The 23,112-nt window shown below is 39.1% G+C and overlaps 2 protein-coding genes across 5 annotated transcripts in view; one reads left to right on the forward strand and one right to left on the reverse strand.

Annotated features, from left to right (window-relative positions):
• Positions 1–15,288, forward strand: part of LOC127426012 (zinc finger FYVE domain-containing protein 9-like) — a 43,058-nt gene extending 27,770 nt beyond the window's left edge. The window contains exons 1-13 of one of the 2 annotated variants that reach the window (XM_051672431.1): positions 618–754; positions 2,134–2,218; positions 2,407–2,529; positions 3,234–3,389; positions 3,487–3,714; positions 7,829–7,911; positions 8,248–8,352; positions 8,705–8,855; positions 9,647–9,727; positions 9,909–10,071; positions 10,229–10,334; positions 11,819–11,992; positions 12,708–15,288. In XM_051672431.1, coding sequence (XP_051528391.1) covers positions 710–754; positions 2,134–2,218; positions 2,407–2,529; positions 3,234–3,389; positions 3,487–3,714; positions 7,829–7,911; positions 8,248–8,352; positions 8,705–8,855; positions 9,647–9,727; positions 9,909–10,071; positions 10,229–10,334; positions 11,819–11,992; positions 12,708–12,869 — 1,662 coding nt within the window. In that variant the 5' untranslated portion in view covers positions 618–709 and the 3' untranslated portion in view covers positions 12,870–15,288. Of the gene's footprint in view, positions 1–617; positions 755–2,133; positions 2,219–2,406; positions 2,530–3,233; positions 3,390–3,486; positions 3,715–7,828; positions 7,912–8,247; positions 8,353–8,704; positions 8,856–9,646; positions 9,728–9,908; positions 10,072–10,228; positions 10,335–11,818; positions 11,993–12,707 lie in introns of those variants that run through there. The other variant, XM_051672430.1, reaches the window with a different exon arrangement.
• LOC127426013 (elongation of very long chain fatty acids protein 1-like) overlaps positions 14,872–23,112 on the reverse strand; it is a 40,278-nt gene continuing 32,037 nt past the window's right edge. For all 3 annotated transcript variants that reach the window (XM_051672434.1, XM_051672433.1, XM_051672435.1), the window contains 7 exons: positions 19,378–19,476; positions 17,800–17,990; positions 17,410–17,490; positions 17,274–17,330; positions 17,080–17,185; positions 15,844–15,980; positions 14,872–15,710 (listed from right to left, as the gene is read on the reverse strand). In XM_051672434.1, coding sequence (XP_051528394.1) covers positions 15,369–15,710; positions 15,844–15,980; positions 17,080–17,185; positions 17,274–17,330; positions 17,410–17,490; positions 17,800–17,990; positions 19,378–19,435 — 972 coding nt within the window. In that variant the 5' untranslated portion in view covers positions 19,436–19,476 and the 3' untranslated portion in view covers positions 14,872–15,368. The remainder of the gene's footprint in view (positions 15,711–15,843; positions 15,981–17,079; positions 17,186–17,273; positions 17,331–17,409; positions 17,491–17,799; positions 17,991–19,377; positions 19,477–23,112) is intronic.

Genomic DNA, 23,112 nt, shown 5'->3' on the forward strand with positions numbered 1-23,112 from the left:
GGCTGGATTTTGAATCCAAGACAATTAAGGAACTCTGTGAACTGATGGGAATCCATAAGATCAGAACAACCCCCTATTATCCCAGAGGAAATCCAGTCAAACGATTAAATCGCACACTTCTCAGTATGCTTGGCACTCTGAAAGACCGTGACAAGGCCCATTGGCATGAATTTGTGAAGCCTTTTGTCCATGCTTACAATTGCACGAGAACTGTGTACAGCGTTTTTGTTTTGTTGAAACTATTGAGTGTTGAAGAGATATTCTGGTTGAAAAGATTGAAAAGTTGATTTATTGAATGTAAATTGTGATTTACAATTGTGATTTTTGAGCTGCTTGAATTTACCTTTGTGTAAGAAAAAAACACGTTAACCTACTTTAAAGACTAAATAGGGAACTAAAAATACAATACTAAACCAATAATACTTTAGAGCAGTGAAATAGACAAACTAAACTTAAACTCAATTAGAGCAAGTCAAAAGAAATACTCTTAAAAAGGGTTATAAATCTTTAAGACAAAAGAGACAAAGAGCCCTGCTTTTCTTCATTCTTTATTTTCTTTATCTTGTTAATTGTTCAGTATAATTGTATACATTTGCAAGTGCATATTATTCATTTGTTTTTCCTCTGCCTGTGGAATAGGGGTCTGCAGGGGTCTTAAAATGAAACCCAACCTGTCCCGAGACTGTATGGTCGACCCTACCCGGCCCGAATGATACCGTCAGATTTTAAGCCCGAACCCGACATCGCTTACCATGTAATTTCTTCTCCTAGCAAGTACTGTTGCAATAGGCTGTATTTTATGCAAGCATATAGACAACATTCTTAACAGTACTGTCAGTTTTAAGAAGGCACAGCAGCCCCTCAGTACACTAGAGCAGAAGGAGAAAAAGCACTGCCTTACTGTTTATGCACTGAAACTTCACTTGCACTCATCTGTTCGTGCATGTCTGTGAGTGAGACCGTGCGCATGATACAAGTTCGGTGAGCCTGTTTATTTTTTCATTCACACAAACCCGAACCCAACCCAACCCAAAGTCCTAATTGAAAAACTGACCCGAACCCTGCCCGAAACCCATTGGGTTCTCGGGTCCCGTCGGGCCCGGGTCGGGTTGCAGACCTCTACTGTGGAAGAAAAGTTGTTAATTATAAACAGAAATAATATGCAACAGAAATAATAAGAGCAAATTCAACTTACTGTTATTTGTCTGTTTCATTTGAGTGTTATACTATTGCTCCCACGAACCTAAAGTACTGGTCCCAAACACCCTCAGTTCTACTTACCTGAAGCTAAACTCTTTTAGTGCTGAGGGTGGCTGTTACAGGACTCATCGGACTAGGCAACCTTCTTCCATTGCTCCAAGGTCCTGTTCCGATGCTCGCATGCCCATTGTAGGTGCTTTCGATAGTGGACAGGGGTCATCATGGGCACTCTGACCGGTCTGCGGCTAAGCAGTCCCACACGCAGCAAGGTGCGATGCACTTTGTGTTGTGACACATTCCTCCCGTAACCATTATTAATATTTTCTGTGACTTCTGTCGGTTCGGACCAGACAGGATAGCCTTCGTTGCCTTCACGTATAAATGAGCCTTGGGCGCCCAACAACCTGGGCGTATCAATGAGCCTTGGGCGCCCAACAACCTGTCATAGGACGGTTTGTTTTTTTGACGGTATGTGGTTTGTCCCTCTTCGGACCACTATCAGTAGGTATTCACCATTGCTGACTGGGAGCACCCCACAAGCCTTGCCATTTCAGAGATGCTCTGACCCTGTCGTGAGGCCATAACAATTTGGCCCTTGTCAAATTTGCTCAGATCTTTATTCCTGCCCATTTCTCCTGCATTCAACACGTTGAATATGAGAACTGATTGTTCGCTTACCATCTAATCTACCCAGACCTTGATATGTGGCCTTGTTAGGAGATGATCAATGTTATTTGCTTCACCTGTCATAATGTTATGGCTCATTGGTGTATATATACTTTTTAATGCATTATATACAATTTTAATAAAAAAATGTAATTGGATTAATTGATTATCTGCCTTTTAATCTGATTTAAATTTATTACATAATTAATAAAACTGAAAAAGTTATTACAAAAAGCAAAATAACGTCCATTGATTTTTCTGCTGTAGGAAGTATCTGACCTAAGAGCAGGAGATGAAGTCAGGGGTCCAAAGGACCTTCCCCCTATTCTGACATCAACAGGAGTCAAAGGAGGTATGAAAGCACCTACACAAGCACTCTCCTACATATGCAGCAATCTGAATAGGGACTTTACCACAGGCTGACTAATTAGGCTTTAAGGAATAGTTCACCAAAATTTTCTAAAGCAGTAGGTCTCTAACCTACCCTTAATTAATTTATTAACAATCACAATCCTTGTTCTTGTGGTTTCTGCTCTGCAGACTACACTTTGGAGGAGAAGAGAACAGAGTCATCACTCTTAGAAGAGCTGGAGAGAGGTCTTGCAGAGCCTTTGGTGTTTGTGCTCAACGCAAACTTGCTCGCCGTGGTGAAGATTGTCAGCTGTACGTTCCTAATGTCTCACTGCACAGTTGATGGATTTATGGTTTTGGTGATTTGACATGTGGAACCTGTGCGAATCGGTATGGTATATTATATTGTGATTAAAGCAGTTTTATAGTCTGTGTAGTCAATCGTTTCAAATCCGTCGTGTGTGTGTGCATGTGTGTTTGTCCTCTAGATGTAAGCAAGAATTAAGTGTGCTGCTAGGGCTTGCACGACTACTTATTTTCACTAGTCGACAATTTGCTGTTTGTGGCATATCCAGCGATGTCCAGTGAGAAACAAAAGTGCCAGTTAGGTCCCACACACCAATAGTTTATGTCAGCTTCTGGATGACATTTGATTAATTTCAGGGTGGTTTGCAAGAATTTTGCCTTGTATTTGAACACTCTGAATGAACTCAGATGTGCTTTGTGAAAGCAAAACGCTTCAGATTTACTTATATTTTTGTGTAATTCCAAATATATTTGCTTATAGTATATTCAAATATATGTGCTCACAAATACACTGGGAATTTTCTTCCTGCTGTTGCCATATAGAATAAGTGCAACTAGTCATCACAGACCCATTGCATCGACTATTGGCAGAACTAATCGACTAGTCAAGTTTCCAGTGCAACCTCTACTGTGTGCATGTTCTGTACTTAAAAAAACTAAAGGTGGCTTGTTCATGTGGATTGTTAAGGTGTGTGTGTGCCTTCCTGTAGATGTGAACCGCCGGTGCTGGTGTGTTATGTCAAAGGGAATGCACGCTGTTGGGCAGCCAGAGGTGGTCATTTTGCTGCAATGTTTGCCTGAGGAGAAGAGATTCCCGACGGATATTTTTAACCATTTCATACAGATCTACTGGGATGCCCAGACAGGTGACACTTAAACCATCTGCAATTAATCAACCATAGAACTGAGATCAAAGACATGCAATGGCTTGATAATTCTTAATCTTTCTGTTTCTTTAAGCAGCAGGAAAGCTTCTGAGTCACTTAAGTCACTCATTGGTATCCCGTGGTTTTCTGGGTCATAATGAGCATTCTGGCTTTCTTTACGTGCATCCAACGTTCCAGTCCCTGGAGGGCCTGCCTTTACCTGCACCGCCATTCCTGTTTGGGCTCCTCATGCTCCGTGCAGAGACCCCATGGGCCAAAGCCTTTCCTCTGAGACTCATGCTACGTTTAGGAGCTGAGTATAGATGTAAGGAAACATTTTACAATGAATTGTGGAGAAAGCCTAGTGCCTGTATTTATAGTGTAAAGAGTAAAGTGTCTGCGTACAGCTGTTCTGAGACATCAGCACTCTCGGAACGCCTCTCATCCAATCAGATTTGAGGACCGGAACTAACTGTTGTATATTAAGGAATATTAAGCAATTCAAGCTTGAAGTACCAACTTCATGTTTTTAAGAGTCTCAGTCAGCAGGGGGCAATAAGCGCAACTCCAACTAAACAGGCTACACACAGCTGTACAGACAAAAAAACCACAGCAGACAGTTCAAGATGAAGATGCATTCTTACTTTCAAGCACAGCTGGATGGAGTGCAACTCCAAATGCAGGTGTTTCGATATGTGTTTTTCTAAGTTTAAACTGCGTTTAACTTGACACAGCATCCTAAAAATGCAGTGTTTATGATGTGATACAACCAAAGTGAGACGTTCCAAAAGTTTCTGTCTGACACGTGTACACAGACGCACCCTTAGAAAAGAACTAATAATAACGCTACCTCAGATAGATTGATGAGTTCATTTGCAAAATGGATTGCTGTAGACTGAAGGGTCTAATCAATGCTTTACTCATATGCCACAGTAACGTAATGTACTTTAATTATATAAATTATATGTGTGTGTGTGTGTGTGTATATATATATATATATACATACATACATACACACACACACACACACACACAAAATTGAAGTCAGAAGTTTACCTACACTTAGGTTGAAGTCATTAAAAAAAAAGATTTTATCCACTCCACAGATTTAATATTAGCAAACTAAAGTTTGGCAAGTCGTTTAGGACATCTACTTTGTACATGACACAAGTAATTTTTCCAACAGTTGTTTACAGACAGATTGTTTCACTTATAATTGACTATATCACAATTCCAGTGGGACAGAAGTTTACATACACTAAGTTAACTGTGCCTTTAAGCAGCTTGGAAAATTCCAGAAAATGATGTCAAGCCTTCAGGCAATTAGCTTCTGATAGGCTAATTGGAGTCAATTGGAGGTGTACCTGTGGATGTATTTTAAGGCCTACCTTCAAACTCAGTGCCTCTTTGCTTGACATCATGGGACAATCAAAAGAAATCAGCCAAGACTACAGAAAAAAAATTGTGGACCTCCACAATCTGGTTCATCCTTGGGAGCAATTTCCAAACACCTGAAGATACCACGTTCATCTGTACAAACAATAGTATGCAAGTATAAACACCATGGGACAACGCAGCCATAATACTGCTCAGGAAGGAGACGCATTCTGTCTCCTAGAGATGAATCTATTTTGTTGTGCGAAAAGTGCAAATCAATCCCAGAACAACAGCAAAGGACCTGAAGATGAAGATGCTGGAGGAAAGAGGTAGACAAGTATCTATATCCACAGTAAAACGAGTCCTATAGCGACATAACCTGAAAGGCTGCTCAGCAAGGAAGAAGCCAATGCTCCAAAACTGCCATAAAAAACAGACTACAGTTTACAAGTGCACATGGGGTCAAAGATTTTACTTTTTAGAGAAATGTCCTCTGGTCTGATCAAACAAAAATTTAATTGTTTGGCCATAATGGCCATCGTTTTGTTTAGAGGAAAAAGGGTGAGGTTTACAAGCCGAAGAACACCATCCCAACATGAAGCATAGGGGAGGCAGGATCATGTTGTGGGGGTGCTTTGCTGCAGGGTGGACTGGTGCACTTCACAAAATAGATGGCATCATGAGGAAGGAGAATTATGTGGATATATTAAAGCAGCATCTCAAGATATCAGCCAGGAGGTTAAAGCTCGGTCTTCCAAATGGACAATGACCCCAAGCATACCTCCAAAGTTGTGGCAAAATGGCTTAAGGACAACAAAGTCAAGGTATTGGAGTAGCCATCACAAAGCCCTGACCTCAATCTGATAGAAAATTTGTGGGTAGAACTGGAAAAGCGTGTGCAAGCAAAGAGGCCTACAAACCTGACTCCATTACACCAGTTCTCACTTATTGTGAGAAGCTTGTGGAAGGCTACCCAAAATGGCCCAAGTTAAACAATAGCGGTTAAAAAAATAAAACTGCATGTGTCTTGCGGAAGGACATTGTTTTGGTTGTGGTTCGGCTCTGCTCCTCTGCGCAGATGAATGTGGTTCGAGGCACCGGTGTACACACAAATACAGGACATCTTATCAGAGCAAATGGACAAATAAATAACAAAAGAAAAAGACGGATATACGAAAACATGTCATCTGAGCAGATAAGTGGCATATCTTATGCTGTTGTTTTGACTTATTGGAAACATTGATGTTTTGAAATAAATTACATTACAAAAGTTAGGCAACGTTTGTTAACATTAGACATAACGATTGCTAACACCGATTACAGTATAATATATATAATTACAGACTTGTGTGTGTGATTACACAACTATACATAAACCAAATCAATAAAATATTTTACCTGTTGAGGAAGAAAAAAGCCATCTCTGGGTCACTTTCAAATCCTTTCAGATCTCGGAGTTGTCGCCACCTCTGAAAAGCCAAGCCGATGTTGATTCGTGTTTTATTACGGACTCTGTCACTTTCCCTTTTTGCTTGTAGACTCTGCTCTGTTCTGGGTTTCTTTGTTTTTACAAAGTGATTCCCTGGAGGTTTGCCATTTTGAATGATCCATGGTCAATTTTTCTTGTTCGTTGTGACTGCAAACTTTCAGCTTCAACTATTCCCACACATGCGCTACAGAAGCCGGATCTTATTTTCTCTGTGTATGGATATGATGGGCGAATGACGTATGTATGCACTTTCCCACGAAATCCGTCCCGACAGCTCTAAAATAATCATAATATGATTATTATAGGTGTATTTGGGTAAAAACATGGTTTGGAAGATGGATTTTTGTTGCACTCTCTCATTAATAACATTTTATTTTTTAACAAAAAACAAAATTACATAGTGTAGCTTTAAAATAAAGTAGTGATCCTAACTGACCTAAGACAGGGAATTTTTTCTACAATTAAATGTCAGGAATTGTGAAAAACTGAGTTTAAATGTATTTGGCTAAGGTGTATGTAAACTTCTGACTTCAACTGTATATAGATAATATATCTGGCAACAACAATCATGCCACGCTAGTTCACTGAGATCACATTTTTCTCCATTCTGATGGTTGATGTGAACATTAACTCTCCTGACCTGTATCGGCATGATTTTATGCACTGCTGCCACACGATTGGCTGATTAGATAATCACATGGATGATTGTTGGTGCCAGATGTGCTGGTTTGAGTATTTCTGTAACTACTTATCTCCTGGGATTTTCACACACAACAGTCTCTAGAATTTACTCCGAATGGTGCCAAAAACAACAATCATCCAGTGAGCGTCAGTTCTATGGACGGAAACGGCTTGTTGATGAGAGAGGTCAACAGAGAATGGCCAGACTGGTTCAAACTGACAAAGTCTATGGTAACTCAGATAACCGCTCTGTACAATTGTGTTGAGAAGAATATCATGTCAGAATGCTATTCTGAGATGCGGGTTGGCGCTGTTTTGGTGGCACGAGGGGGACCTACACAGTATTAGGCAGGTGGTTTTAATGTTGTGGCTAATTGGTGAATACACTGTGTGTGTGTGTGTGTGTGTGTGTGTGTGTGTAATTATTTAATCAATATACATGAAATTATTGTTATTTTGGGGCATTTCTCTGCAAATATAGATTTATGCGATTAATTAGATTAAGTAATTTGCATGTCATGTAATTCATTAGACTGAAAATTTTAATCAATTGACAGCTATACTTCAAATTCATTATTAGTTTGCTTTCGGTTCTACACACATTTATAAACTGCTTTGGCAGCTTCTGCCTCGCTTTCCTCGCAATTTTTTCGACAACTAAAAAGAATCAAAAGTGAACCATCACAGTGGTTGTGGGTAATATTAGCAGAAAAAGCATACATTTTGCATGCTATTTAGGAAAAATAGTATGCAAATTGGGATAAAGCATGTCTCTATGATCTAAAAACTCATTCACAATCTCTGTACGCTCAAAGAATTTAATAACTAATGACCTCTAACCATATAGGAAGCACACTAATTTAGTTTGTTTGTGTCTCCCATTGTGTTGTAGTTTATCCCTGTCCCTTGTTCAGTGTGCGCTTCAGAGAGCCTCTTTTCGGACCAGTCAACAACAGCATCATGAGGCTTTTAGTGGTGAGACTATTAACCATTAACACTTTACAATAAGGTTCCATTTGTTAACATTAGATAACAACATTAGTTAGCATCAACTAACAATCTTTACAGCATTTATTAATTTTTGTTAATGTTTATTTCAACAAATAATCAAACAATTTTCACATCAAAAGTTGTATTGTTTACATTAGTTAATGCACTATGAACTAACAATGAACAATTGTATTTTTATTAACAAGCATTAACAAAGATTAATAAATGCAGTAGAAATGAAATATATTGTTCATTAAGTTCATAATACTTCCTGTTTAGATGTTTTTTTTTTATACTTGATTTCTGTTCTGATTCTTCAAGGATTTCCGTTTTTACCGTTACACACTGCCGTCAGTGCCAGGGCTGATGGTTGATCTAGAGGCTAGAAGCACCTGTATAAGAATCCCTAAAACACGTCACCCTGAGGTAATACATATAACACCACACTATACTATTATCTCTAATGAAAATGGATCTTGAATGGGCCTTTCACTCTTAAAATTGTTGCTAAGTAACTTGTGGTAACATTCTTACACCACAATTCAAGGTAAGTTCTGGAGAAGTGGCGCCAGTGATCTGGAACTAGGCTTCATAACCCAGGGTTAAAAGTGGTGCTAAGCCCATTTTGTAATCTGAAACCTATGGTTGAAAGTGACCTTAACTTAGGGTTAAAAAGATGGTAGCATAGGGTAAAGTGTAGTATGAAACTCCCTCAAAGTACGTCAAAGAATACCATGGAATTAACAAAAACGTGTCTTTTTCTCTGCTGGTGTTTTAGCTGCTGAAAGCTCTGAATAAATCTAATGAAAGGGTGCTGGCTCTGGGCGCCTGTTTTAATGAGCAGGCCGACTCTCATCTTATCTGCGTACAGACAGCAGATGGACAATACCAGACGCAGGCCATCAGCATCCACAGCCAGCCACGCAGGGGTGAGAGCATGCATTCTCTTTCTTACATACACAAAGTAATTTTCACAAAGATAAGGCCATGGACACAAAGAATATAACTATGGGGGCCTGCGCGAGTATTGACGCTGACTACCACCCCTGGAGTCGCTCGTTCGAATCCAGGGTGTGCTGAGTGACTCCAGCCAGGTCTTCTAAGCAACCAAATTGGCCCGGTTGCGAGGGAGGGTAGAGTCACATGGGGTAACCTCCTTGTGGTTGCGATTAGTGGTTCTCGCTCTCAATGGGACGCATGGTAAGTTGTGCGTGGATCGCGGAGAGTAGCATGAGCCTCCACATGCGGAGTCTCCGCGGTGTCATACACAGCGAACCACGTGATAAAATACACAGATTGATGGGTCCTCTGCCACCCGGATTAAGGTGAGTAACCGCGCCACCACGAGGACCTGCTAATTAGTGGGAATTGGGCATTCCAAATTGGGAGAAAAGGGGATAAAAAAAAAATATATATATATATATATATATAAACTAATGTAATAATGATGTTTGATTGCCATATGATGTATAATAATGTATTTAGTACTTTTTAATTGTTTAATGTAACAAACAATAAAGAAAATGCTAAGGAAACCTATATGAAACATTCAAATGCATCAAATTCTTTATACAGCTTTTCTTAAATTGTCACTTGAGGGCGCTAAAGGACAGATGTGCAAAGTGTGTCACTTTAGAAAATGTCTTTCTTGTTTGTACTTGAATGGAATTCTCTAACATACTTCTCACTGAATCTAAATCTGTTTCTATTCGTCTTTCAGTCACTGGCTCGTGTTTCTTTGTGTTCAGTGGAGCACTGAGACCTTTGTCTGGATACTTGGCCAAGTCAAGCATTGTGGAAGGTTACCGATTTGTACATTTTAGCAAAAAATCTCCATTGTTTCACATTTTACTCTCCAACAGGGATTTAATGTTAATGCATGTACAGTGTGAGAGAAATTGTAAGAGTTTGTGTGTGCTGTGAGTGTGCATAGGTATACATGTGCGCACATGCTAAGATTCTGTATCTACTTGTCATTACAGATGGTTTGTTGGTGCAAGTAACCATGGAGACCATGGCTGAGTTAAGACTATCTCTGCGGGACATGAAAGACTTCACAGTCACCTGTGGAAAACTCCACCCAGCAGAGAGACAGGAAAATGTGCACATTCAGTGGCAAGACGAAGAGCCATGCTTTAATAAAGGGTTAGAAATAGCTTTCAATTGCACATTTTGATCCCTCTGCATCTGTCTGGTATTCTACCCAAATAAATATTCAGTTAGTCTCTTCATCTGAGCAGATTAAAGTTAGCAACAGAGGTTTTTAAACTGGTCTCCTCTCCTCCTGTCCTATATCCCACAGCATTATCAGCCCAGTTGATGGTAAATCTATGGAGTCTCTCACAAACATCAAGACCCATCAGCGATTAGAATACAAAGCCAACGGGAAGGTCATACGCTGGACGGAGGTAAACAGGTTCATGCATTTATTAACTTGTGTGGTGTTAGTGTTTTTAAGTGGTGCTTGTCTGGCACCATTCATGCTATGGACATGAATGATACCAAAGTCCCTTTCAAGGCAAGTCAGTCTACTCGACGGCCATCTTTGGAGCGCTTCCAGGCAGCAATTTAATATGGATACAACTGGCATACAAGTTCAGCTCCTATCTTCTTGAATGGGAAAGACCGAAATCTCCAAAACTGTTGGTCAAGTGTTCTGTCTCTGGCAAAATAGTCTCTAATGATACCTCAAACAATATGGCTTGTCTAACAATAATTTTTATAAGTTTTCTTGGTGGACAATAAAATGGGTAAAATAATTTAGCCAGTAAACCACCACCCAAAACATCCAACCATCTTGCAATGCACTAGCAACCGCATAGCTATGCACTGAAAACCACTCAGAACATGTAAGCAACCTCATAGCAACACACTGGCAACCACCCAAGTATCGTGGTGGTGACTTATCCAGAGCGACTTCCAAATGAGCACAAGTGCTATCAATTTCTCATACTGGAGCCAATAATATTTGTAATATTGCAATACAGAATTTTTTTTAAATAAATCATAGAACAAAAGCTAGAGCAGAAGTATGAGAAAAAGTAAAGGAAAGTGCCTTCATTTATGATGATGGATTAATTAAGTGCTAGTTGTCTGTTCCAGCATAAGCCTAAAGTATACTTCGGTTTTGATGCAAAGTCGAACGCGAGCCTGTCAAAGTATACTCCATATTACTGTGCGTGCATACACAGGCGGTTGATGCATGCGCGCTATGACTGCTATGAGACACACGACTATTTGTCTACAGGAGTTTAGACTCAAAAAGATGTCTTTATATTCCTTCAGACTAAAGTTATACAAATGCAGATATCTCCTGACCTCTTCACACACGTGTAACGGGAGCTAGCTGGTACGTGATAGCTGTGCGGTGTGTAAAATCTCACTCCCCTGGCCTCAAGAGGCACACTAGCGACTAACGCTAGAGGCTGTAGCCTTTAGCCTCCTCATTAGTATGCCCACCTCCCATGCTAGAGACCCCGGTTCGAATCCCACTCGGAGGGGGTTGAGCAGGACTGGTTGCACACATGTTTTTGACGTGCACATCCACTGTTGTCTCCACATTCGTCTCCTGTTGTTTAGTGGCGATTACATCTAGCACCTCTTCGTGACAGCAACGGCTCAAATGTGCATGTTGAACCTTGTGGACTCACTAATTAGTGCAAATAATTCCAGGCACATTCTGCACGTTCAAAGACACGCGGTTAGAAAAATCGGGCTGCTCGTTTAGTGCTCAAGCACTCTGCTGATGAAATGAACGTCACGCGTTGAATTGAATGTGATCAAATTTCCTTTCCTGAAAACTCCTTTGAAAACAACTTACAAAGTTTTTAATATTTTTCCCCAGTCTATAAAGCATGTGTTTGATTGGTTAACTCACTTTTGAACTTCACAGTTGTTTTACTTGCTGAAAGACCAGCATCCAAATGGTATTAACCACACCAGCCAAAACCGCCTCACAGAACGTCTTGCACGCGCATTCTGCCTGGCACTGTGCCAGTCTCTCTGTCTGCTTAAGGAGGATGGTATGACCAAACTGGCATTGAGAGTGACCCTGGACGGGCAGAAGGTGAGATAGTGAGCATGCCTACAGCTGTGGCACCACAGAACAATTTTTTTTTCATATTTGTATTTTACTCTATATGTTTTATTTATATCAATTAATAAATACATTAATTTATTTTACAGTTACTCAAATATCTTCTTCACATATGACATATGTCTTCATACATTCAGGTGCATAATTATCCATTCTTGTATAATATGCCACCTACCGTAACTGCTTACATAGTACATAGGCTTTATATATACTGTGTTTATATAAGCAGTATATTCTGTATATGTAAGCAGTAAAGAAAGTTTCTAATACATCATGACCTGGGATTTAGTCAATGATTTCTTTTCTACCCACTTTCTGCCACCTCTCCTCCAATAAGAACTCTTGATTGTTTATTCTAAAAGTGATAAATTCCATACTATGAGTACCTGTGGTGATATTGACTGTAACTAGTTTTTTGTAAAATGTATGTCTTTTAAAAATATATAAAGATCTAAGCTCTCAGATTCAACAAGTATCCCATAATACTTTCAATTATTTTATTTATTGTAGTCCAATACTGTTAGGGCCAGACAGGAGTTCAGTATTGTATGTATGATTTTCCTGACTTTCTCCAACATTTTGCTGTACTATTAATGTTGTTTTTGATTGGCTGTCTGGTCAACAAAAAGGTCAAAACTCCAAAAGACAAAGGTTTCCTAATGTCATTATTTTCTTTGTCCTTTAGATGGAGTTCTTGGCTGGCAGTAATGGTCAGCGACTGCCAGCACCATACCAGGACTGTCTTAACAAATCACTAACAAGTGTGGTGCAGAGTAACTTTCAGTACCAGGGTCTTGCCACCTGCCAGCTTGAGCTCATCTTCTATATTCTTGAGGATACATCATAAAGACAGGCCACGGACCACCCACTGTCACATGTGCCAATACTCCCTGAAACCTAATTACCATAACCTGACTTCATTTTTATTTGAGAGCTTTAAGAAATATAGTAGACAATACAATGTGGCAACTTATTTGAGTAATGTTTAGTCAATACTACTGCTCACTGTGAAAGGGTCTGGGGTCACAAAAGCAAAACTATGAACATCACTCAGTCAAACCAGTAGTTTATTTAAATAGTCTAGACAAAGGAGGTCTATAATACCTGGAGAAAGCATCTCAATGGCAAATGTTCGGCTGGTGCAGGACCCCCGAAGTATGCAATTTGAAATCTGCCATCTTAGCTCACATTCAGTTTTGCATCCAGGCTTTTTTTTTTGAGCCAATCACATAAGCCACAAATGCTTTGTAGGAAAATGACATTATGACAACGCTTATTGGCTGATGGCACCACAAGAACTCCCATAATCCCATGCTCTTCAATAGTGACTATCCTGAGCTGTGACATCAAAGGCATCTGACAGGGAAAGCTGTGCACTGGTAAAACATTGACTATAAAATTATGAATATTTTTATTTAGTCAGAATGCACTGCTACTCTTGAATGCGCTTCAAAGGAGAAAGATGCTTTTTGGGCTCAGATGGTGTAGTTTCAGCATCCACCAACAGGGGCTAACTAGGCCATCCTCACAAGCCAAACCCTGATCCCTCTAGACTTCCACAGACCTCAGCTTGGTCAGAGGATCAAAAGATTTAAAACTAAACTTTAAGGCCAAACATCTCCTGAGCATTACAATATAAGGACCAAAGTGCAACAGACAACATGATGCTTGAGGTAATGACTTTCATTAGCATGATCTGATCTTGGAGTAGTTTGTTTTTTGCTCAATCCACAAGTCAAGTAGAACTATTTGTAGCCATGGCGATTCTCTGTTTTACTTCCTAATAAAGGCGTGTGAATGACTTCCTCTTGAGTCACAATTTACAAATCCCATGTTCCACCCTATTCTCCCAGTTTGCTGTGAGGAGTGGCCTGACCTCTGCCCTACATGAAGCACACCTGCTGGGGAAAAAAGTGCTAGGAATTCAGTCAAACAAAGGCAATGCTTGGATAAACAGGAGTGCAAATTATACACACACACAAACTCTTGTGCACTGTGATCTTGAAGTCATTTATTTCTTATACAACCTCACTGAACTTTGTTCTGGCCTTATTTCCACTGTCACATGCACAAAGCGTAGGATGCTTTCTGGTCTCCCACTGTTGCTTTTTTTTTTTTTCAGGAATAGAATGGGTTTTTTGTTTACATCCTACATGCTGAGCATACTTGAGATGACAAAGAATACAGATTATGCAGGAGAAATGCAGCACACACACTGCAAGTGTTCTTAATAAAATACATAGCTTGGAAGCTCCCTGGCTGCCCTCGAAAGACTGACGAACCCAAAAGAGAGTAAACACCCTACGTTATTTCTGAATTCTTGTAGATGACTCAATGTTATAAAAGGTTATTTTAATGTGTCAACCATTTGGATTGAAGATGCCAAATATGTCAGCTGGTGCTGTAGGTCAAATTCCATGGACTTTCAGGCTAGTCACACCACCAAATGCTAATCAAAAATGCAAAATGAAATAACACATGAAAAGTCTATTCGCACTAAAAACAAAATGAATATTAAGCAGGCTAAATGAAAAACAAATTCACTCTTGTACTGGAGCATGTGCACACTTTTCAGCTTAGGGCTGTCAACTGATGTTCCTTTAGCTGTTTTGTTTGCTTTAGTGCCAACAATGCACTGAATTGTGCAGCAGTAGCGGTTCAGGAAACATGACCACAGGCTCATATTTCATTGGCAAGTCAACTAAAACGTTCACAAACAAATATTCGGTCTTGGTGGGAACTGGCCTTTTCTTCATGTTTTCTTCAAAATTGAAATATAATGTGCCGTAAATATTCATGCAAGTCATAAAGCATCACTAACAGTACACAAAATAAACAGATACTGTATCTGTATTTTAAAATTGTATTTATTTTTTGTATTTCATTCAACATTTGAGTAACAATATTTTTTACCACATCAATCCCATTATTTATAAGGTAAAAATATTTACAGATGTATTTCAAGTTTACTGAAGTTGACTGTACAGTGTCTGCTAATGGGGGGTATGAAAGACACAGGTGTGTGTCTGTGAATGTAGTCTGCTTGGATAAACTATGACATCATGAGCAACATCAGCTGAGAACGCCACCAGTTACTACACTTCCTCTTCTCTTCATACATTGTGCTCAATAATTATTTTCACTTTTTCTTATGACAAAAACAATATACAAACAGGGATCAAACTCATTCATATCCCTGTGTACTAATTAAATGTACATATTAAATCAAAAAACAACAGAAAAGAAAAATCTGTGAAAATAAAAGTCCCAAAACACTCTTTGGACTCCATAGTGCTTCATGCAGGTTCTCCTGGTCATCCGTTTTGGGTCTTCTCATCCTAAGCGCTCAAGATTTCTTCATCTTGCCATTGAAAGTGCTACCATTCTCATGGTGTTTCTTCCCATTGCTCAAGCCATTTTCATGGTGCGTGCTGTGGCCATTTGAAACCACCGTCGAGCCATTGGCCAGAGTTGTGCTTCCATTGGCCTTGCCGTTCTGGGCGAGCTGTTGGTTGTTCTTTGGTAGCCTCTTGCCTTTTACGTATGCCTGGTACCAGAAGTTGGAGAAGAGCACGAAGAAGAAGGTTCCGTACATCCAGATGAGGTGGATGAACAGAGGAACCTGGTAGTCACAGCTCTTCATGAAGTACCACTGGGTTGCATGAAGGGAGACCAGTACAAACTGAATCTGTGGAGAAGGATTAGCAGGTCTGATTGCATTATGTGATTCTAATATGGTTTAAGAGACATCTTAAGATTGGGCGAGCACACTGAGATTTAATGTCAAGTTTTACGCAGCTCTACAAATCAAATGCACATACCAGCTGGATTGCAGTCATGTATTTTTTCCACCAGAGGAATTTCTGGAAGCGAGGTCCGGCGGCAGAGAGACCGTAGTAGAAGTACATGATCACATGGACACAAGAGTTGACCATAGCATGGAAAGAGCCCATTCCACCTGGAAGACACATTTAGATCATAATTATATATACTGATCCTTCACTGCAGTGAGTCTTTAAAGGAGTCATAGCATACATTTAATGTATTAAACCATAAAAAGATCCATGCTGAAATGTGCCACATAAACATTTAAGATAGGACCGAAATGATCAGGCATCTTGTTAAAAACAACTTCAGCCACTCCCAATAGGTGTCAATGAAGTCTGTCTGGAATCAGAAAGCTGCAGAAGTTCAAAATAAGTCATTTTTGCAGCTTGGTTTCAATAAATGCTCTTTTTGGACTGGGGATGAAGTTGAGTTCTAAAAGTTACAGTATGTTTTCATAGTACACCAAGCTCTTTATCTCAAAGAAAAATTGGATTCCTCATATGACATGACCCCTGTAAAACGATGAATACATTTTTTAATAACACTATATACACTCACTAAGCACTTTATTAGGAACACTATGGTCCTAATATAGTGCCTGTTGTGGTCTTCTGCTTTTGTAGCCCATCCGCCATTCTGGCCATTCTCCGTTGACCTCTCTCATCAACAAGGCCTTTCCGTAGGCAGAACTGCTGCTCACTGGATGTTTTTTGACCATTCTGAGTAAACTCTAGAGACTTTTGTGCATGAAAATCCCAGGAGATCAGCAATTACAGAAATACTCGAACCAGCCCATCTGGCACCAACAATCATGCTACGTCCAAAATTAGTGAGATCAAATTTTTTCCCCATACTGATGGTTGATGTGAACATTAACTGAAGCTCCTGACCTGTATCTGCATGATTTTATGCACTGCAGCCACATGACTGACTGATTAGATAATCGCAATAAGTAGGTGTACAGGTGTTCCTAATAAAGTGCTCAGTGAGTGCATAACTTCTATATAAAGGCAAAGGACTGCGACACAAAGCATAGCGCCTTATTTATAAGAGTTATCAGCACGTGCAAACTTTCTTGGCTTATGGAAAATTGTCAAAACCACGTCCTACTGGTATCCAAGTTTGTCAAGGTCCAGTTATGGGTCACATCACTGAAACTGTGCGTATCAACCATGTGAAAATCTGCCAGTTGGTAAATGTGACCTTGATAGCTCAGCAGATTCACCTACCTGGAGCATAGCTTACACCCCACCACCATGTCCAGGGCAAGAAGGAATGATGAAAGATGTGCAGGAAAGTGATCTGACTGTGTTTCTTACGCAGTACAAAAAACACCTGAACAACAAAATTACAACAATAACTAAATGAACTGACTCACTAACACAATAAAAGTCAATTTTTGAGTAGCATATTTAAATCTTACCGTGTCCATAAGTTCAATGAATTTTGTGAACAGGAATAACCAGGCTACATTCACCATCTGTGGGGGGAGATGTCTTTAATACAAAGAATTTGAATATTCATTCTAAAGAATTGCCTATAAAGAACATAAATCTTACCCTGAGCCCATTGGGGCTGTCAGAATAATCACATGGGTCACATCTCCACGTGTATTCTGTGGCCCATCCCGCCATCAAGAACTAGAGATTACATAAAGCAAAAAAACAAAAAACAAACATTCATTTATCTGTTAAAAATACAAACCATTACATTTTTACTTTGCTTTTGAGACTCTGATTTTATACAGAGACAAAAACATGGGCTAGGATCAATGTTTACTAATCCATTATGGATAAATAAATAAATAAATAAAAACAACCAACACACCTTTCTGATTTAACACAGACACACAAGCTTTGTACATTTAAGTAAAAAAAAAAAAAAAACACTGCACGCACATTCATTCCATTTAGATGTGTGATAGCACCAATATCTGCTCACACTCTCACCTCATATACAATGTATACAGACAGGGCAACCAAGGACAGATTGTAGATGATCATAGCTTCTTTCAGCTGGAAAGGTTTGCGGTTGGCCATAAACTTAGGGCCAGCATACAATACAAAGAAAAGATAAGCTAGCAGAATAGCACTCATATTGACTGGACTATCCATAAGAAGGTATTTCTGCAACCGGGGGTCTAAAAGAGAGGAAAAATAAATTAAGTTCTTTCAGCTCTTTCATATATCAACAGCTTAAATAAAGATTCCAAACTGATTCTAATGATTGTATTGAAATATTAAAATTAGATCCAACATGTTAAGAGATTGTTTATCCGGACACAGATTTAATTGAGGTCTTAATTAGTGACAGACTGATATATCTGCAGATGTTGTATTTGATCTTTTTGAATAACGTGCCAACTTGGCAGATTAAAGGGATAGTTCACCCAAAAATAAACATTTTCAAATTTACTCATCCTCATGCCATCCCAGATGTGACTTTTTTTCCTTCTGCTGAACACAAACAGAGGTTTTTAGAAGAATCTCTCAGCTCTGTAGGTCCATGCAATGTCAACAGGGTCCAAAATGTTGAAGCTCAAAAAAGCACATAAAGGCAGCATAAAAGTAATCCATAAGACTCCAGTGGTTAAATCCATATATTCAGAAGTGATATGATAGGTGTGGGTGAGAAACAGATCAATATTTAAGTCCTTTTTTACTATAAATTCTCCTCCTTGCCCAGTAGGTGGCGATACGCATAAACAATGCAAATTGCCAAAAACAAAAAGTGAAAGTGGATATTGATAGGAGATCTTAAATATTGATCTGTTTCTCACCCACACTTATAACATTTCAGAAGATATGGATTACATCACTGGAGTCTTATGGATAACTTTTATGTTGCCTTTGTGCTTTTTGACCTTAAAAGTTCTTGCATTATATGGACCTACAGAGCTGAGACAATCATCAAAAATCTTCATTTGTGTTCAGCAGATGAAAGAAAGTCATACACATCTGGGATGTCGTGAGGGTGAGTAAATGATGAGAATTTTAGGGTGAACTACTCCTTTAAGCACATAAGCTTCCACTTGTTTTCATCCAAAATACACTGACAGCCTTTTCAACTGATAATGAACAATTTCTATTTTTTAATTCTTTTATTGAATGCGAGTAAATATAGTGCAAAATTGGGGTTCATTTCAGCAATTTTAAGTACAATAGGACCTAAAATACATTCTACATGCAAGTATGTGAACGCTAACACTTCTAACCATGCACGCTTTGACCTGCACACTGCCATCTTTGCTCATGGGCAATAAAAGTTCTACAAAATGTACTGTACGTCAAATGCAGCAGAGCTCTCTAAAAAAATGTCATAAAATATTATTTTGTATTTCTTACCATTAAATAAGCCATAAGACCACCATGTTTCTAGATCTCTGTATTGACGTTGGCCATTGAAATAAACAGCCATACAAGTCGACCACTATATGCTGAAAACAGCATAATTTAATTCAGGACTATAGTTTGTCTGTGTCTAGGAGATCATCCCATAATGTAAAATATATGCATTATTCGTTTTACCTCTTCCTGCTAATAGGCCATCATAAACCTCCAGTACTCTGTCTCTCAAGGTCTCCATCTTCACTGACGTCAGTTTCACGTTTAACTATACAATGGCACCTGTGAGGGGACAAGAGAGAGATGTTGCCAGCCATAAGTAATAGTCATGTGGTACAAAACAGGCTTGTGATTCCAACTGAAAAAAACAAAAACAAACGCTGGCTTATCTATCAACAGTTGCCTCGAGTTAATGCCAGACAAAAAAGAAATGCTGTTAGTGTTTGTAAGGGATGGCACAGATTCACTGGATCAGGTGACCGCAAGTGCCAAGCCAGTGAAAATTAAAGACCTTGAACTGCACGCTGGAAACATGTGATGTTAAGCTCGTGTCCCTTTAACATCCTCTAGCCAGATGCTTTCTTATCAATGTGACTTATGAGAAACTGCATGCATAGTGTTAGGGACTACAGTTGAAGTCAGAAGTTTACATACACCTTAGCCAAATACATTTAAACTCAGTTATTCACAATTCCTGTCATTTAATCGAAAACATTCCCTGTCTTAGGTCAGTTAGGATCACTATTTTAAGAATGTGAAATATCAGAATAATAGGAGAGAATTATTTATTTCAGCTTTTATTTCATCACATTCCCAGTGGGTCAGTAGTTTACATATACTTTGTTAGTATTTGGTAGCATTGCCTTTAAATTGTTTAACTTGGGTCAAACTTTTTGGGTAGCCTCAAACTTCACAGTAAGTTGCTGGAATTTTGGCTCATTCCTCCAGACAGATTGAGGTCAGGGCTTTGTGATGGCCACTCCAATACCTTTGTTGTCCTTAAGCCATTTTGCCACAACTTGAGGTATGCTTGGGGTCATTGTCCATTTGGAAGACCCATTTGCGACCGAGCTTTAAATTCCTGGCTGATGTCTTGAGATGTTGCTTCAATATATCCACATAATTTTCCTCATAATGCCATCTATTTTGTGAAGTGCACCAGTCCCTCCTGCAGCAAAACACCCCCACAACATGATGCTGCCACCCCCATGCTTCACGGCTGGGATGGTGTTCTTCGGCTTGCAAGCCTCACCCTTTTTCCTCCGAACATAACGATGGTCATTATGGCCAAACAGTTAAAAAAGAATTCATCAGACCAGAGGACATTTCTCCAAAAAGTAAGATCTTTGTCCCCATGTGCACTTGCAAACTGTTGTCTGGCTTTTTTATGGCAGTTTTGGAGCAGTGGCTTCTTCCTTGCTGAGCAGCCTTTCGGGTTATGTCGATGTAGGACTCATTTTACTGTGGATATAGATACTTGTCTACCTGTTTCCTCCAGCATCTTTACAAGGTCCTTTGCTGTTGTTCTGGGATTGATTTGCACTTTTTGCACAAAACTACGTTCATCTCTTGGAGACAGAATGCGTCTCCTTCCTGAGCGGTATGATGGCTGCATGGTCCCATGGATTTTATACTTGCGTATTATTGTTTGTACAGATGAACGTGGTACCTTCAGACGTTTGGAAATTGCTCCCAAGGATGAACCAGACTTGTGGAGGCCCACATTTTTTTTTTTTTTCTGAGGTCTTGGCTAATTTCTTTTGATTTTCCCCTGAGGTCAAGCAAAGAGGCACTGAGTTTGAAGGTAGGCCTTAAAATATTTCCACAGGTACAACCTCCAATTGATTCAAATTAGCATCAGAAGCTAATTGCCTAAATGCTTGACATAATTTTCTGGAATTTTCCAAGCTGCTTAAAGGCACAGTAAGTGTATGTAAACGTCTGACCCACTGAAACTGTGGTAAAGTCAATTAAAAGTGAAACAATCGGTCTGTAAACAATTGTTGGAAAAATTACTCTTTTCATGCACAAAGTAGATGTCGTAAACGACTTGCCAAAACTATAGTTTGCTAATATGAAATCTGTGGAGTGGTTAAAAAATTAATTTTAATGATGTCAACCTAAGTGTATGTAAACCTCTGACTTCAACTGTAAATGACTGGCTTAGGGTCAAACAAACAAATATTGAGAATGTATCACATATCACATGGGCATTGCTATGGTGGTATCTTCAGTTGCCTTTACCAAAGCAAGCATCACCATAAAGATTGCTCATCCTCAAAAAACTAACCCCAAACCCAAATATTAAACTTCATGTAACTTGTCCCGCATAATTAGGTGCAATTCACAGTCTAGTCTTTTTATATTTATCCAACACATACAACCTCTTCTGCCATTACATTCCCTTGCACTGTATATAACAGATTTGTATTTAGATTTGCACTACATGTGTATAGGTGTATGTATGTATGTATGTATGTATGTATATATGTATTAGTCTTTTTGTGTATTCTATATATACACAATATTAAATTTTTGTATTTGTATTACATTTTCAAAAAAAAAATTATTATTATCTATGTCTTGTTGCTGTTTTGTATTGTTGCGCACTGGAAGCTCCTGTCACCAAGACAAATTCCTTGTATGTGTAAGCATACTTGGCAATAAAGCTGATTCCGATTCTGATATTTGTGCTACAGGCAGGAATGCTACCACAAATCGCGGAGTGGCTTGCCATTACAAAACTCGGTCTTGTGACAAGTTGTAATACTAGAACGAGATGGCGAAATCGTAAACATGTGACTATGACTTTAACGAACAATGTTTTAACAATTTTTCCTAAGTTTAACTCCAAACCCAAATCTAAACATAACCATAAATTCAAATCACTTACCCAAAGCCAAAAACTAAGCATGAGTAGTAAGTAGTGTTGTCAAAAGTACCAGTGCTTCAGTACCAAATCTGTACTGAAATAAAAAAGATGTAACGATACCAGTGTTTCTGCAGTACCGGTAGTACATACTCATGTCATGCACAAAGTAGATGTCCTAAATGACTTGCCAAAACTATAGTTTGCTAATATGAAGTCTGTGGAGTGGTTAAAAAAATGTGTTTTAATGACTTTAACCTAAGGGTATGTAAACTTCTGACTTCAACTGTATGTACACTTATTCACTTCATGTGTACTGATTGATTGGACTGTGATCCGGTTAGGTATGCACATTCCATTTACACTTGACCATTTAAAGTAAATGAGTCTCTGCAAAGCTGATATAGATCTGATCAAGTATATGCAAATACAGCAGAATTTATTTTCAGTGATGAGGATAATGCCGGGCAGGGAAATTCTGCAATCATTTTAAAAGATACTTTTGTTTTTATAAGTTTGAGAGAGTTTCTGTTGAACACTTAACAGGGGGGGAGGGGTTCAAGTTTACAAATTTGTGGCCTGAACAACCAGATGTATTCAGGTAGTTGATGTGAAATACTGTACATTAGTATTAAAGCAAGCAGTATTTGGCTGGTCATGTGATCTCAACATGGTGCCCCCCATGAGGCAGCCAAGTCCATGTAAAATTAAACAACCAGTCATTTCAGTAAATACAAGTAGTTCTATCACATGTGAGTGTATATTAATGGTACTTCTGTTTAAAATCATCTCTTTAGGAGTAAAACTATTTAAGAGTTAAAAATGACATAATATTCCTCTTTACCTCCTGAACATGTTTTGTTTCTCTAAGTCGATATGGTCTGATGTTTGGGGGGTGTGGCCACAGGAGGGAGTGGAACAGCAAATGTGAGGTAATGCTTCCCTCACCTTAACATTTGTGAAACGCTCCGTCACCTTGAACAAAATAAAGGTTGAGCTTCGACACTATAAACGTACTTATGATTTATACACCTACCGAGAGGAAGGAC

This window comes from Myxocyprinus asiaticus, chromosome 35 (assembly GCF_019703515.2).
Source record: "Myxocyprinus asiaticus isolate MX2 ecotype Aquarium Trade chromosome 35, UBuf_Myxa_2, whole genome shotgun sequence".
NCBI classification, from domain to species: Eukaryota; Metazoa; Chordata; class Actinopteri; order Cypriniformes; family Catostomidae; genus Myxocyprinus; species Myxocyprinus asiaticus.